Source organism: Ictidomys tridecemlineatus, chromosome 6, assembly GCF_052094955.1.
Source record: "Ictidomys tridecemlineatus isolate mIctTri1 chromosome 6, mIctTri1.hap1, whole genome shotgun sequence".
NCBI classification, from domain to species: domain Eukaryota; kingdom Metazoa; phylum Chordata; class Mammalia; order Rodentia; family Sciuridae; genus Ictidomys; species Ictidomys tridecemlineatus.
This window is the reverse complement of record NC_135482.1, coordinates 7,187,135-7,203,664: the sequence shown is the minus strand read 5'-3', so window position 1 is coordinate 7,203,664 and position 16,530 is coordinate 7,187,135. Positions and strand designations below refer to the sequence as shown.

The 16,530-nt window shown below is 48.7% G+C and overlaps 1 protein-coding gene across 1 annotated transcript; it reads left to right on the top strand.

The window, feature by feature from the left end:
• Positions 1 to 11,059: 11,059 nt before the first annotated feature.
• Positions 11,060 to 14,737, top strand: Mchr1 (melanin concentrating hormone receptor 1). Its single transcript, XM_005322224.4, has 2 exons — positions 11,060 to 11,875; positions 13,126 to 14,737. Exons 1-2 carry the CDS (start codon positions 11,794 to 11,796, stop codon positions 14,103 to 14,105), a joined length of 1,062 nt encoding a protein of 353 aa, XP_005322281.2. The 5' UTR covers positions 11,060 to 11,793; the 3' UTR covers positions 14,106 to 14,737.
• Positions 14,738 to 16,530: the final 1,793 nt, after the last annotated feature.

Here is a 16,530-nt window from a genome sequence, read left to right as displayed (position 1 = left end):
GCACCTTAGCAAGATTCTCTACCTGAGGCTAAGATTTTCATGGTACCGACTATAAAGATTTGCGATCATGTTCTGTTATTTTTTTTTTTTTTCTGCCTCTGGATGTGATGGTAAGAAACAATCCAATTCCAAGAGACCTGGGACCCATTTACACCCCTCCCTGCTGCCTTTGGGAGGGAGCAACTGACTTTCCCCTGAGAGTAATACCGTTTCAGCCTCTCTTCCAAGCAGAGCCAGGAGCCTGGCCAAGTGGGAGGCTCAGCTTCCAATTCAGTTGGGCCATCGAAATCCAGTTATGGTTGATGTAAGATTTCCCCTCTGTGTAGAAGAACCCAGAGCCACAGATGTGGGTGAGGGAGAGGTGAAGCACTTGTAGGCTGCAGGCAGGAGCTCACCGCTGCCTGTGGGTGCTTCTTGGGGCTAACCCTGTACAAATCACCTTCTCGTGACAAGGAAAAATCACAGGGAACGCAGTGGTGAGTTCATGATTGGTGGTTCAGGTAATGTCATTTGTCATCCTATGGGTAGGCAATCAGTGTCTATCAGACTGAGAAGTGTTAAACAAAGAATTGCTTCTCAACGGAGAATAATAAGCCATTAAGAGAGTGGGGCCAGGGGCTGGGGATATACCTCAATGGGTAGAGTGCTTGCCTTGCATGCACAAGGCCCTGGGTTCAATCCTCAGCATCACCAAGAAAAGTGGGACTGTGCTCCAAAAGCCAGGCTTCTACTGTAAAGATTGTCACAGCTTCATTTGGCCTCCATATCTGCTATAAAAATCCAGCACTTCATTGAATCTGCAAAGATTTTGCGTGTGACATAGGGGAGGGTATTGGGGACTGAACTCAAGTCCTTGCACATACTAGGCAAGCACTCTACCATTAAGTTACAAGCCCAGTCCTTTTTATCTCTTATTTTGAGACAGGGTCTCATTAAGTTGCCCAGGTTTTTCCTCTAACTTCTGATCTTCCTGCCTCAGCCTTCCATGTGGGGTCTGCAAGGTCCTTAGGGTCAAATGGCAGAAATCATCCTGCAGCACGGACCAGTTTTCAGAGCCTTCTCTTGCTCGGGGCTCCATTCAAGGGGATAGCTTTAAGATTATCTAGTAAATGAGTTGGAACAACATACCTGAAAAGAATATGTGATAACGCCAAAGTCCATAGAGACCCCCAAGGCCTCATGCTGCTTTTGTGGTGGTGGGGGGGGTGTGAGGTATACTTTACTTTGGAGAGAAAAATCTTGGCATGTTCAGAACCATGGACCCCAAACCATTATTGAGACCTTGTTTTTTTTTTTCTTTTTGGTACTGGGAATTGAATTCGGGACACTCAAACATTGAGCCACATCCCCAGCCCTATTTTGTATTTTATTTAGAGGCAAGGTTTCGTAGAGTTGCTTAGTGCCTTGCTTTTGCTGAGGCTGGCTTTGAACTTGTGATCTCCCTGCCTCAGCCTCTCAAGAAGCTGGGATTACAGGCATGTGCCACTGTGCCTGGCTAGAGACCTTTTTATTTCTGTCACATTAGGATACTTGCTTCTTGCTTCTCTCTAGGTCCTATTAGCATGATGTCATCTACACAGAGCAGAATAGCATTATATCTTGTGCAATGACGAAGTGTTCAAAACCTGAGAATTGGAGAGCTGTCAGAGGGCTAATGGAGTCCTGTGGCAAGATGGTGAAGCTTTACGGGTGGCCCTGATGAATGAAAACAGAATTTCTGATCGTTTCTGCTTCTTGGAATACAGAAAAAAGACTTGCCAGCTCAATAACTGCTTATCAGGTGTCAGGGACTGAATTCATTTTCTCCAGCAATGAGACCACATCTGAAATAGCAGCTGCAATTGGAGTCACCGCATAATTAAGTTTATGAAAATCCACCATCGTTCTCCAAGGCCCATCTGCCATCTTCACTAGACAAACTGAATTTTAAAGTGGGAATGTGATAAAATCACCATCCTGGAATCTTTGAAGGCTGTGGTGGTATTAGTAATCTCTTAGTTCCCCCAGAGAGTGCAGTATTTCCTTTGGTTTATCAGTTTTATAAGGAGGGATTTCCACTTGACTTTCCCATCACCGAATCTCTTACTTTGCCAATGTGAGAGTCAACACAGTCATTCTGCCAGTGGTTGGGGATATCTGTTCCAGGTATATAATTAGGAACACAGAAAAAGAAAAGGAGCTTTGCCAGGCACAGGGGTGCATGCCTATAATCCTAGTGATTTGGGAGGCTGAGGCAGGAGGATTGCAATTCAAGGCCAGCCACAGCAACTTAGCAAGTCCCTGTCTCAAAGTAAAAAACAAAAGAACTGGGGGGGGGGGTGCTGGGGTTGTGGCTCAGTGGCAGAGCGCTTGCTTCACATATGTGAGGCACTGGGTTTAATCCTCAGCACCACATAAAAATAAGTAAACAAAATAAAGATATTGTTAAAAAAAAAAAAAGAACTGGGGATGGGGTTGGGGATATAGCTCAGTTGGTAGATTGCTTGCCTCAAATGCATAAGTCCCTGGGTTCACTCCCTAGCACTATAAATAAATAAATAAATTTTAAAAAAACAAAAGAACCGGGGATGTAGCTCAGTGGTAGAGCACCCCTGAGTTCAACTCATTACTTCAGCAAAAAAGTTTGGGGGCTGGGGGTGTAGCTCAGTGATAGAGTGCTTGCCTAGCATGTGCAAGGCTCAATGTTCTACCCCCAACACTGCAAAAAAAAAAAAAATACATTTGGAGATTTACAAGTCCTATTGTTTTTTTGTTTGTTTGTTTTGTTTTGTTTTAGTGGTGCTGAGGATTAAACCCAGGGTCTTGCACACGCTGGGCGAGTACTCTACCCACTGAGCTACGCCCCCAGTCCTCCATAGGTCCTATTATAAAGTCATTCAGTCAAACTCCACTTGTTTCTTTTCTTTTCTTTTTCTTTCTTTCTTTTTTTCTTTTTTTTTTTTTTTTTTTTGGTACCAGGGATTGAACTGAGGGGCACTTAACCACTGAGCCACACCCCTGGTCCTATTTTGTATTTTATTTAGAGACAGGGTCTCACTGAATTGCTGAATCTGGCTTTGAACTCGAGATCCTCCTATCTCAGTTTCCCAAGCTTCGGGGATTACAGGTGTGCACCACCGCACCCCACTTTCACTTATTTCTTGGTCCATTTTAACTCCTACTCTGACTAGTAGATCCCAGCAGAGTTCTCGAATACCAGGAATTAATATTATCCAAGAGCCAATGCCCAGTTATCACCATGAGGCCTGTATTATACAATCTTTTATTGTGTATTATAACTCAAATCTCTTGGGGAAGGCTGGAGCAGAAGCAGAGCGCATACTGGTCATATTATTGCAATTCTCTTTCTTGGAGATATCCCCCCTCCACTTCTTCCAGGATTCTGGAATAGTGACTGACTCAGGCTTAGGAACTCGAGGAGAGACTTCTAGTAATCATGGTGGCTAAGGTCAGACCTCCGTTTGCCAAAGGTGAACATTTTTTCATGTAAATCAAGTAGAAACTTAGTGGGTTGGTGGGCTGCTCGTGTATTTTGGTCCTAGGGAGTCTGCATGACCACTTAGCCACATCAATCTCTGTAGGTTAGACCATTCCTGGTAGCTCCACTGGCCCTGCCTGTTATAGTAACCACACTCACTTTTCCCAAAAAATTAAGTGCTAGACTTGGTTCAGCACTTGTACTGCTCCAGAATCTACACATCCCACTGAAATCCCTTTTCAACTGCTGCTGTTCCCACTCGCGGTTCTCACCAGGGCTGTTCAGAGGTTCTGGTACTTATCCTCCCAAGGAACACCTCAAGTTCTTTGGTTTTTGGGGGAACTGACCTTGGGAAACCCCATTATTTCCACATCCACTACCTTCTACTAGGGGATTAGCTTTGTTTTTTGAGAGCTGCTAACATGTTTCTCACAGTAGGGAAGCCCAGTGAGAGTTACATTTTCACAGAACTCTTCCTACTATTTAGTATTGGAAGATACCAGGCAGAAGTGAGGAAGGAACAAGTGGTTTTTTGGTTCAGTGACCCAAGTGGGCCTTGGAAACATTCAGACAACAGCCAGGTCCTGGGAAGTACAGACATGTGAACCTTAATACTCTGTAACACTCTCAACTCTTGGGGTGCTCTGGAGAGGGTTTACTGCTATAAATAGGCTTGATTTTTTTCCCAGTGCTGGGGATTGAACTCAGGGGTGCTCTATTACTGAGCCACATGACCAGCCCTTTTTATTTTACTGAAACAGGGTCTTATTAAGTTGCTGAGGCTGGCTTTAAACTTGTGATCCTCCTGCCTCAGCCTCCTGAGTAGCTGGGATTACAGGTAAGCACCACCAAACTCAGCTGAAGTAAGGCTTTGGTCTTTGTGTAAAATGTGGGATGACTGAATCAAACCAATTAGCACATCCCTCACCCCAAAGACATCTTTTATTCCTCCTGCCCAACTGAAACATCATATTCTTTTGGTACCCCAACATCTGGTAACTATCATTCCATTGTCTGTTTCTGAGTTGGTTTGTTTAGATTCCACATAAAAGTAAGAACATGCAATATTTGCTTCTCTGTGCCTTGTTTATTCCACTTAATGAAATGCCCTCTAGGTTCGTCCATGTTGATGCAAGTAACAGAATTTCCCTTGTTGATGGATACTTAAGCAGACTCCATACCTTGCCTACTGTGACCAGTAAACACAGAGAGCAGACAGCTCTGGGAGAGGTGGGTGCCATTTCCTTTGGATAGACATCCAGAAGCAGGATCCCTGGATCACACGGTAACTCTATTTTCCGTGTATTGAGGAGCCTTGCCTCAGCTTTTGAGCCGGGATCACACTGATCTTGGGGTGGTTCCCAGCAACCTATGGGCAGGATTGAGGTCCAGGGCACAGCCATTTTCACCTAACCTTGGACTGCTTTGCTCTGGAGCTTCCTATGGCGCTAACAGAGTCCTTGTCAGGCCTGCGTCAGAGCTGAGGGCCCTTCTCCGTGTGTTTCCCTTCCCCATTTCCCCAGGTCACCCCACATAGACAACGGTGCACTCCCTCAGCCTCTGCTCCTGGAAACCCCACCCCGTGCCACTCCACTTCTTCAACTGTCACAGGAGGACCACGAAAGCCCTAGTTGTTTTTGAGGATTAATAACAAGTGGATGTCAGCTTGGGTGCCCTCTCCAGCATCAAGGGTTAATTTTCCATTTGTTCTTTCAAATCACTTCCCCCCTCCTCCACCCTGAGCCCCAGGAGGCTGACCCTTAAGGGCAACCTCAACAGGCAGAGATCAGAGGGAAGAGGAGATGAGGCAGGCTCATTCATTCCTCTGGTCTCTTCCCTGCCAGTTGCTGCTGGTTGGCCCCTCGATTTTTGCCATCGGTTGTTCTTCCTGGGTCCTGCTAACTGCCCCCTTTCCCTTAGACCCAGGGGTGGGAATGGCGTCCTGCCATTGTCGGTCCCAGGTGCTGTGGCAGCATCTCCCTTAGCTGTGCCCAGACCTAAGTAAACAGGCCTTTTATTAAACTCTCTTCTGCTTTGACATTTAGTCCGTCCTCTTTCCTCCTGGATTGATTGATCCAGTCAGTGAGAATTGTTTCACTGGCAGCAAGTGCCAGGAATCACGATCAGACCCAACAAAGTCCAGAGGAGGCGAAGGAGACAGTTTCTTCCTGAGTCTTCTTTGTAAAGGCAAAGAAATCCTTGCTAGAAGCCTCCCACCCCACCCTCCTCCCTTACTGCCACTGGTAGGGATGGGTCACATACTGTCTTAGCCTCAGGTTCCCAGAAAACAGAGCTGAGACCAAGGAAGTGTGATCTCAGGAATCAGGATTGAGAGAGAAGATCAAGCCAGACAGATCAAGCCCTAGTTGTTTTGAGGATTAATAACAAGCTCTCCCTCATGCTAGGATTCCTGTATTCTAAATGGAGGCAGCAACAGAGAAGACCCAGGACACAGGGAAAAAGACACCCGTGCAGGTCTGAGATGCAGCACCATGGGGTCATACCTGTGTCTGCACCTGCAGCCACACTAGATTGGAGAATGTGCGGAGTTGGTCGCTGCAGCAATGGTTGGAGCATGGGCTAGGAGAGGCTGAGGAGCACACACAGGTGACCAGTAGGCATGCACATCCCTGAGAGAGTCGCTTCCACCAACAGGGAGAGGAATCGGTGAATAAAAACCCAAGCTTCTATTCTTGAGGTGAATAGAGGGAATGAGATCACTGTTGATTAATTTGTTTAAACGCATCATTTGTAATGGAGTGGATATCGAGGAGCTGCCTGAATGCCTCTTTCAAGAGAACATCCTTAACTCCCCTCTCTGCAGGACTCCTGCATCACCCCTTCATCTCCTGGGCGACACAGAAATCAGTGATCAGCCTGTGTGGCAGGCATCATGACTTGACTTGCTCAGTGCTTGCCCCTTTGTAAGCCCCTCCTAGCAAGGCCAAAAATGAAAACTCAGCCTTCCCATCTTCCCTCACTGCTTGGTCCTGGATCAAGTTCATCCAACCAGCCTCAGCCGTTTTGCTAGTATAGATGATGATAGGGGCACCCCAATTCCAGAACCATAGTTTTATAAGCTATGTCTGGATTTGAACTCTGAACAGAACTCCTCGTTTACTTATTACCTAGCTTGGTAACATCTCTGTCTTTCCCCACTTGGATGAAAGCTCCTTGATTTTCTTTCACTGTGTTCCCAGTGCAGGACCTAGTATAGCAAATGCTGAAAAATGATTTGTTAGCTGACTGGGTGGAGATTAGAAAGCTACAGTATATAGACAGGGAGAAGACAGTGGAAATAAACCTTATATCCCCAATCTGTAAACTTTGGAGTATCTGGAGCTCGGTCCTCATGACCATTCTCTTCACATTCACTCCTTAGGGGATCCCATCTGGTCTTATCTGTTCCAATTTATATCTCCTGGCATGATCTCTCCCTTGAACTTCTGACTCTTATACACAACTACCACCACCACATCTATTCTCAAATGTTAACAGGGATCTCAAATAGAACATGAACAAAGCAGAACTCTTAGCTTTTCCCCCTCCACACCTCCTATTCCTACAGACTGCCTTATTTAAGTAAATGGCAATTTCATTCCTCCAGTTACTTGGGTCAGAAACCTGGGAGTTGTCCCCAATGTCTCTACCTCTCTGACATTTTCCATACCATTCTCTGGGCTCTACACAAGGTGTATAAAACCCGTCACTTCTCCCCAGCTCCACTTCTCTTATCTCCCAGGCATATTTTGTCAGGATTATTGCAATAACCTTCTATACCAGATGCTTCTGGAATGCACATCACATTCCCCTTGTCCCTCTGACTTCAGCTCTGGCTTCAACGGATGATCGTGTGTGAGCTCAGCTCATCTGTGCCAATAGCATTTGCCTCGGCTGTGCACCTTATGTCTGTTTTCTCCCTGCCCTTCTCTAATGCTCTAGGAGTTCTCTGGGCTCCAGCATGTGCACAGGCCAGAAGAGCAGGCTTGGTGTCCTGTGGGAGGAGCTTCCACCAACAGGGAGAGGAATCGGTGAATAAAAACCCAAGCTTCTATTCTTGAGGTGAATAATTCTGAGAGACTTTCTTAAGCTCTTCAGGAAGGGCTGGAGGGTGGGAGGGGTGCATGCCTGTAATCCCAGTGACTGGGAAGGCTGAGGCAGGAGGATTGCAAGTGTGAAGCCAGGTTGGGAAATTTAGCAAGGCTCTAAGCAACTCAATGAAACCTTGTCTCAAAACAAAACAAAACTACCCTCTTCAGAAAGGCCTGAACAAATTGGTAATGAACTCATATACTTACTCTCCTTCTTCTCTGACTCATTCCCTGTCTCAGGCTCTGTGTTTAGAGAAAATCAAGCTAAGAACATTGATACCCAGGTCACAGTAAAAACAGGACCCCCCAGAATGAGATTCTGGAAAGCACCCATGACTAATCAGAAGGACCCTGTTCTTTGTGGTAGATAGAATGGTGGCCTGGCACGCAGTAGCATCACAATGACACAGACTCTCCCTGCTTTCAACAGGGAAGATGTGTGGTTGAAAAAGAAAGCATCCAGGTATGTGGTATCTCTGGACTTGGATGGTATATAGCTGGTGGCAGTGGTACATGCCTTTAGGGGAGGCTGAGGCAGGAGGAAGGCAAGTTCAAGATCAGCCTGGGCAACTTAGAGAAACCCTGTGTTATGATTTGGATCTGGAATGTCCCCCAAAACTCGTGTGTTGAAAGCATGGTCCCCAATGCACGGCAATTCAGAGGTGGAGCAATGATTGGATTATGAGGGGTCTGAACTCATCAGTGATATAACCAATCAGAGGGACGGATTAATAACTGATAGATTGATATTGAATGGACTCCCGGGAGGTAGGACCTAGTTGAAGGAAGTAAGTCACTGGGGGTGTGCCCCTGAAGAGTTTATCTTCTCCCAGTCCCTTCCTCTCTCTCCCTCTGTCTCCCAGCTGCCGTGAGCTGGGCAGCTTCCTCTGCCACGCCCTTCTGCCATGATCTGCTACCTCATTTCAGGCCCAGAGCAATGGAGTTGGCTGACCATGGAATGAATTCTCTGAAACCATGTGCCAAAATGAATCCTTCCTCCTCTAAGTTGTTCTTGTCAGGTATTTTAGTCACGATGATGAAAAGCTGACTAATGTACCCATCTAAAAATAACAAAAGGACTAGGGATGTAGCTTAGTGGTAGAGAGCCCCTGGGTTCAATCCCCAGTACTGGAAAAAAACAAAACAAAGTATTGTGGGAGCTATGGTAAATTGAATTGGCTGACTTTCATTCAATGCTTTGAAAGCCTAGAAAAAAATGTCAGAGGCAGATAGCCAACAATCAATTTAATAAAAGCAATAAAAGCCAGAAGACCTCCAAAACATATATTAAAGAGACCCTCATCTTCTACAGTGATAGGACAGACTGTGCCGAAAATAAGACCCAAAATCTAATTGTAAGGGTAGCAGAATTGCAAAGAAAGATAGAATGTGTGCAGTCCTAACAGATCTCTAATGCTAATGTCAAGCCCCTGATGAAAAAAGAGTGGAACCCTGAGGTTTAGGACGGGACATCTGGTACATCAAACTCCCCAAGACCCCTGAACCCCCTGAAATTCCAAGCTAGCAGAAGCAACCCTTGCCAGCCTACTCTTGTGTAGAAGAGCAGTGCAGAAATTAGGATAAGATTGAACCCTTGCAAGAGGATATCTGTTTTCTTCAGCTATGACCCCCGAGTCCTCACATTGCTTTGGACTCAATGACTAGAGTCAGATCTCAGTATAGTCTGAAAGAAAGGCAGTCCTTGCTTTTGGAGAAAATAGTCAATCCCCAGGACCCAGCTAATATGGTCTGGAAGAAACAAAAGCAATAAATGTGAGGGTGCTAGACTATGGTGCAAACTGACAGGGAAGCACTCTCCTGGAACATGGGTATAACATTCTGGAAGGATACCTAGAGCTAGACTTAACATGCTTCATGACATGCTCTATGGAATGGTCTACAGTAATAGGATGGGGGTGCTGGGACTGCCTTGAGAGAGTTTTTGGTTTTTTTGAATGACAAAAAAATATATGGGGCTGGGGATGTGGCTCAAGCAGCAGCGCGCTCGCCTGGCATGTGTGCAGCCCGGGTTCGATCCTCAGCACCACATACCAACAAAGATGTTGTGTCCACTGAGAACTAAAAAATAAATATTAAAAAAATTCTCTCTCTCTCTCTCTCTCTCTTCTCTCACTGTCTCTTTAAAAAAATACATAAGGTTTATAATGATTTTTTTTATATTGTGGTAATTGGACATCAAAATGTTCACTTTAATCTTTCTTTTTCTTTTCTTTTCTTTCTTTTTTTCGGTGGGGTTTTGTTTGTTGGTTTGTTTTCTATGGTGAATGGAATCTGGGGATTCACATATACCAGGCAAGCTCTCTACCACTGAGATACGCCCTGAGTCCCTTTTGTTTTATTTTGAGACAGAGTCTAGCTAAGTTGTCCAGGCTGGTCTCAAACTTTCAATCCTCCTGTTTCAGTTCCCCAAGTCCCTGGGCTTGTACTTAATGCCAACAAACCTGGCTCTTAAATGCTTTTATGTACCTGTTGTGCAACCATTGCCACTGTCTATTTCTAGAATTTTTCTGTTATTCCAAATCAAAACTCTGTACCTTTTTTTTTTTTTTTTTTTTTTAGTACTGGGGATTGAACCCTGGAGTTCTCTACCACTGAGCTACATCCTTAACCCTTTTTAAATTTTATTTTGAGACAGTGTCTTGCTAATTCACCTAGGCTGGCCTTGAACTTGTGATCCTCCTGCCTCAGCTTCCTAAGTAGCTGGGATTACAGGTGTGCACCTGGCTACTTGGCGAAGTTTTGAGAAAGAGGTCAAAAGACCAGGGAAGTTGGAGTGCTAGAATGGGATTTATTACTTAAGACCACAGAGCCCAACTGCTGACTGAGTTTTCCAAGGAAGCCCAGAGCACACCCCTTTCACTAACACGGTAAGGGACACTCGGATCAGGGGGCATCAGGGAGGAGGGGCACTCCATTAGAAACATGCTAAGGGTTCCACTGAACCTGAAAGTAAGCTATCATCGGGTTTTATTTAGGCTCCTCATGTGGTAGCTCAGAAGGCTAAGACCGGGGGGAGTGTACTGGTAAAGATGATCGACTCTACTTGGCGTGAAGAACTAGGGTGCTGCTACACAATTGGGGGCAAGGAAGAATAGGTCTAGAATTCAGGGGTGCCTCTTGGTGCCTCTGTGCACACTGCTGAGGGTTACCAAGCAATTGTGGTAACTAAGGACTCAGCCCCTGAGTCTGGTCGTGATGTGGCAGCAGATCTTGAGGGAACATCCTTGAAGCATGCAGCAGGACAGCCTCCGCAGGGAATTCACTGGTGCCTACCCCCTTTGAGGCTGTTCCTCACTGACAATCTCTCTGGGGGGCTTATGCTCTTATTGCTCTGATATTTGTCTCGGGGATTCCCAGGTAAAACTTTAAAGACCTCAGAGCATTTACAAAAATAAAACATCTATAAACTCAGTCCCAGCTCATCCTGCTCAGATGGGAATTTGTCTCTTCTGGTTCCAGAGGCCCTGGCCCTTGCCAGCATGGAGTGACCTGAATCACCCCTGAGTCCCTGGCATTCGGCAGCCCACAGCTCCTCAGCTTCTGAAGGATGCCTGCAAACACACCAGTAAGAGGTTTGGAATCCACCGAGGCACAGGGAAGGAGCCCAGGCTGACCTCCAGTGTGCACGAGGGCAAACATGCCTTTGATTCCCAAGTTCTGTGAACAGCCTGCCCTGGCCCCTGGCATGTGACCCCACTTCTTATACCTGGGGTCAGGGGTTGCCAGGTTTGTCCTGGCCTCCCAAAGGAGGCAGCCTGTTTGCTTTTACCATCTTGCCTTTGAGGAGACCTTGATCCTCATGTAAGGCAAGCCGCAGCAGCCCCTGTGTGCACAGAAGACCGCCCCAAGAGCCAGTGAGAAGGAAGTCCCCTCCCTGATGGGGCCGCCTGAGCCCAGTGCCTGCACTCTGCAGGCAATCAGAAGCGGGAGCTGCAGCCGGGACTGAAGAGGTTAATGTGCATCTGCCTCCGAATGTTAATGTGTCTAGGTGATGTCAGTGGGAGCCGGGAAGGAGGGAGTGGGGAGAGCAGTTGGGCTTGGAGGCAGCAGAGGCTGCCAGGCTGCGGAGGAAGACCCCCTTCCAGACTGCGGGGTTCACAGCTCTGCTCTGGGACGAGGCGGGGGCAGGCACTGGAGGTTGCCGCAGCCTGCGTGGGTGGGCAGGAGCTCAACTCAGGGGAGCAGGCGACCCGCACCAGCTGAATGGACCTGCACGCCTTGTTGCTGCCCACTGGCCCCAATGCCAGCAATGCTTCCGAGGGCCCTGACAACCTCACCTCTGCCGGTGAGTGGAGTGGGAGGGGAGTCCTTCCCCTGATGGGCTGGGGTGGGAAATGGGAAGGTTTCACCCAGGAGCCAAACTGCTTGGGAAACTTTATCACAGTTCTTGGAGACAAGCTCTGCAGTTGGCTTTGCCTGAAGGGGAAGGAGAGAAGTGGACAGAGGTGGGCAGGGCAGAAGGGGCAGGAGCAGAGGAGAGGGCAGCGGCGCATTCAAAAGTGGCAAGGGATGGTGGCCAGCCGTGAGGGAGGCAGGGGAAGCCTTGCTGATGAGTTCCAATACGCTTTGCAGAAAAAAATCTGGGCTGGAAAAGCAAGCCGGAGAAGCTGCTGGGTAGCGTGGGAGACAGCAGGAGCCTGGCTCACTCACCTCACTGGGGGCTCCTCTTACTCGCACTGGGGTAATGGGGTCTGAGATGCACTTACTGCCCTCTGGCAGAAGCTGTGGGAAGCGAAGACTTCACAGAGCTTGAGGGGATTAACTTTTCTGGTGAATTAAGCTTCCTGACATTTCCAGAGCTGCAGTGCCCTGGGATTCTAGCTTTGAAGGAGAAGGGAAGGAAGGAAAAGAAGAAGGGTTTGAATGCAGGAAATTTTCAGGCTGCAGGGTTGCAATACTCAGCTTCCATCTCTGCCTGCCTCAGAAAGCTGAGGCTGGTGTGGGAACTGGCCAAGGAAATTCCTGGTAGGAGTCTGGAGCTCCCAGGGCCGCAAACCTGACCTGGGCTCAGTGAGCAAAAGGCTCCATGAGACATCATCCACAGCAATGCCCGGGAATTAGTGCCCGGACTCCAGCCAGGGAATCCCTGAGATGAAATGATAGGGGTTGCAAATAGACAATACATGCACACACAGACACACACAGAGACACACATACTCTCATGATGATTATTTATTTATTTTTTTTGGACAAAATTTTCTGTTGAAACCCAGGCATCTACAGACTAATTCTCCATCAGTCAGTTGTGGGTCTTGACTCTGTGACTTCAGAGTAGACACAGGAGGCAAAGAATCGGGTCTTTCAACTCACAAGTGGCTTGGAAGAATCTGGTAGGATTCCCAGGGAACAGTGGAGGAGAGCAAGGGGACAGGATTAGCAACAGTGTGGAGAGGAAGGCTGGTGGGAGAGAGTTCCAGATGAATGTGGGCCCCGAGCTGAGACAGTGGGGAGGGTGAAAGGGAAGCCAGAGTCCACTGGGGGTGGAGCGGGAGCAGAGGCCATGTCACGTGGAACACTTACTCCTTCTGTCCCCAGTGTCACCTCCTCGCGTGGGGAGGGTCTCCTACATCAACATCATCATGCCTTCAGTGTTCGGCACCATCTGCCTCCTGGGCATCGTGGGGAACTCCACGGTCATCTTTGCAGTGGTGAAGAAGTCCAAGCTGCACTGGTGCAGCAACGTCCCCGATATCTTCATTATCAACCTCTCCGTGGTGGATCTCCTCTTTCTCCTGGGCATGCCCTTCATGATCCACCAGCTCATGGGCAATGGCGTCTGGCACTTTGGGGAGACCATGTGCACCCTCATCACAGCCATGGACGCCAACAGTCAGTTCACCAGCACCTATATCCTGACCGCCATGGCCATTGACCGCTACCTGGCCACGGTCCACCCCATCTCTTCTACCAAGTTCCGGAAGCCCTCAGTGGCTACCCTGGTGATCTGCCTCCTGTGGGCCCTCTCTTTCATCAGTATCACCCCGGTGTGGCTCTACGCCAGGCTCATCCCCTTCCCCGGGGGTGCTGTGGGCTGTGGCATCCGTCTGCCCAACCCAGACACTGACCTCTACTGGTTCACGCTCTACCAGTTTTTCTTGGCCTTTGCCCTGCCCTTTGTGGTCATCACCGCTGCCTATGTGAGGATCCTGCAGCGCATGACCTCTTCGGTGGCCCCTGCCTCTCAACGCAGTATCCGGCTGCGGACAAAGAGGGTGACCCGCACAGCCATCGCCATCTGCCTGGTTTTCTTTGTGTGCTGGGCGCCCTACTATGTGCTGCAGCTGACCCAGTTGTCCATCAGCCGCCCAACTCTCACCTTTGTCTACCTGTACAACGCGGCCATCAGCTTGGGCTACGCCAACAGCTGCCTCAACCCCTTTGTGTACATTGTGCTCTGCGAGACATTTCGCAAGCGCCTGGTCCTGTCGGTGAAGCCTGCTGCCCAGGGGCAGCTTCGCACGGTCAGCAATGCTCAGACAGCTGACGAGGAGAGGACCGAAAGCAAAGGCACCTGACACTTCTCCTGCCATCCAGATACCTCCTAGTCAGGTCACCACAGCAAGCCACGGGGAGACCTAGAGAAAAACCCAAGGCCACCCTGCGGGGAGGCAGGGAGGCTGGGTGAGGGGTTGCTGCACTTAAATATACTATGGGGCCCACCAATTGCTGGGGAGAACTGGAGTCAGCTTGGGGGACTTCTGACCTCAGAAATGCCATTGCGGGGAACAGGATGAGGGTTTGGGGTGGAAATGTTTGTTTGAATGTTCCGTTGAGCCCTACATGTGTTAGCTTCCATGTGTCTTTTTCCCAAGGGAAGAGGTTGAAGGCTCCTAGCTGAACTTGTTTAAAATCAGACAGGGCCAGCAGATGGGCAGCAGGGCCACATCGCCCAGGGCCCTGGGGAAAAGGAAAGATGGCGCAGCCCAAATGCACTTTCCCATCTCTGGTTGGTGTTAGAGAAGGCATCCTTTCTCCCAAGCTGGTGGGTCACAGAAAGCCAAGCCTGTTGTCTTCTTTCCAGCATGCTGTGTTGATTTCCCTTTCTCTCTAGGGGATGCATGTTTGCATTGGGGGTGGGGCTCTGAACCCCACAGGAATTAAAGCCCATTTTGCTGAAAGATCTGATTAGGAGAAGAGGAGGGCAAGCTGGGGTGGGTGGGGGTGGGGGTCTTGAAACCAATAGAAATGGGGGGAGGGGGCTTTTGCAGCTGTGGGGACTTTCTCTTCGTGGCGCTCATCTGCTCCTCAGTAGCTCCCTGGAGTTGGCGTCCATGTGTTCTATGTGTGCAGAGGGTCATTCCAGTGCCTGATGTATGGACATCACCTTGTAGCCCTTCCTCACCAAAATCAAAATGAATAAAAGAAACCTCCACCCACGTGGCTCTGGATGCTTCTGTGTCATTGCTTGGGTTTGGGGTGAGTGCAAGTAGCATACCAGGGAAAGGGGTCTTTTGGCTGTGGCGCTTAGCCTTTGGTTTGGGCTGTATGTTAGGGAGCCTGAAGCACACAGGAGGATTCGGTGACATTAAAGGAATTACTGTGAATTGGACATGTCACCAAGCCTGGCCCCTCAGGCCCTAAGTCCTCCCTCCTACCCCTGTGCGCCCCCTTCCCCTGCTGAGTCACCAGCTGCAGGGCCAGGGCAGGCTATGGGGGCAGCCTGAGCCATCTGAGATCTGGGTGGCAGCTGGAGCAGGCTACGGCAGGCCACTGGGAGGCAGCCCTGCCTGCTGCTTCTCAGTTCCTTCACTGAGAGGGGGCCAAGCCAGAGCCCTCAGCAGCCGCTCAGTGGACGTTAATGAGATAGTGGGAGCAAATTGTCCAGAAGCATCCTTAAAGCAGGCAAGTGAGCACAGCCCGTTCCTGTGCTTGCTGGTTGTTGTTCAGGCAAATCGCAGCGATAGCCTGCTTGGAAAACTTCTGGGCAGTGTCCCTGGGTCAGCTATTTTTGTCATCATCATTAGTAGTTCCTGGCCCACTGTTAGCTTTCCTCTTTGTTATCAATAGGGTCTCTAGCTGCCACAGGAATGCCCGAGGACCATTTTAGATGCACATTTTAGATTCTTAGGGGAGTCTTGGGGCAAATTTAAGAAGAGTCAGCCACAGTTTGGTAAAGGAGCCCTTCCTTCACCAAGAAATCTGGGAGAGGAAATAAGTGAGACACAGGTGACCGAGTGGATAGAGGCCCCAGCCTCTCCTGGAGAAGAGGGGAACATTCTGTCCTCCAGCTCTCAAGCTGAAAGGGAAGCCCAGGGGACCAAGCCAGGAAAGTGAGTAGGTGGTGCTGTAAACAGAAGAGAGGGCAGTGGATCAGGGGAGCCACAGAGAAGTCAGGGAAAACAGAGGGCGTAGGGGAGAAGGGTATCAGGGAGGCTGAAAGAGGTGAGGGTACTATAACAGGGGTGGGGGAGGTCGCCAACACATCTCTCCCCAGCCTGATCCAACAGGAACATAAGCACTGTTGAGATGTCACAGCATGAGGATAAGCAGAGGTCAGATGGGTTTGTCATGGGAGAAGAGATATCTCTGAAGAAGGGTCTGAGGGGTTCCTGGAGAGAAGAGGGTTCTTGGCATGTGCATTAGAAAAGAATCCAAGGGAGAATGAGGGCGATCTCACAGAGAGACTCCTTTGGGAGTGAGGCAATAAAATACATATTCAAAGGAGAATGTGGGTCTTCTCGAGAGTGAGAGATGTGTTTTGGAGGTTCCCAGATCTTCTTTTAAAGGAAATTTGGTGAGGGGTGGGTATGGAAAGGCACGTAAGAATGATATCAGTCTGGTGATCTCTCAAGACAGTTTCTGGTGTTTGGTTACTCTCAGGATCCTCAGGCTGACATGGTCTTTCTTATCTGACCAATAGCACCAGAAAGAGCCAGATGAGGTGGTGCATGGCCATAATCCCAGCAACTCCAGAGGCTGAGGCAGGAGGATCACAAGTTT

Excerpts from the sequence above, each read along its gene's own strand:
- Mchr1 (XM_005322224.4), top strand. The coding sequence starts at position 11,794 with ATGGACCTGCACGCCTTGTTGCTGCCCACTGGCCCCAATGCCAGCAAT. Across the intron at positions 11,876-13,125 it reads TGACAACCTCACCTCTGCCG|TGTCACCTCCTCGCGTGGGG; the intron begins GTGAGTGGAGTG and ends TTCTGTCCCCAG.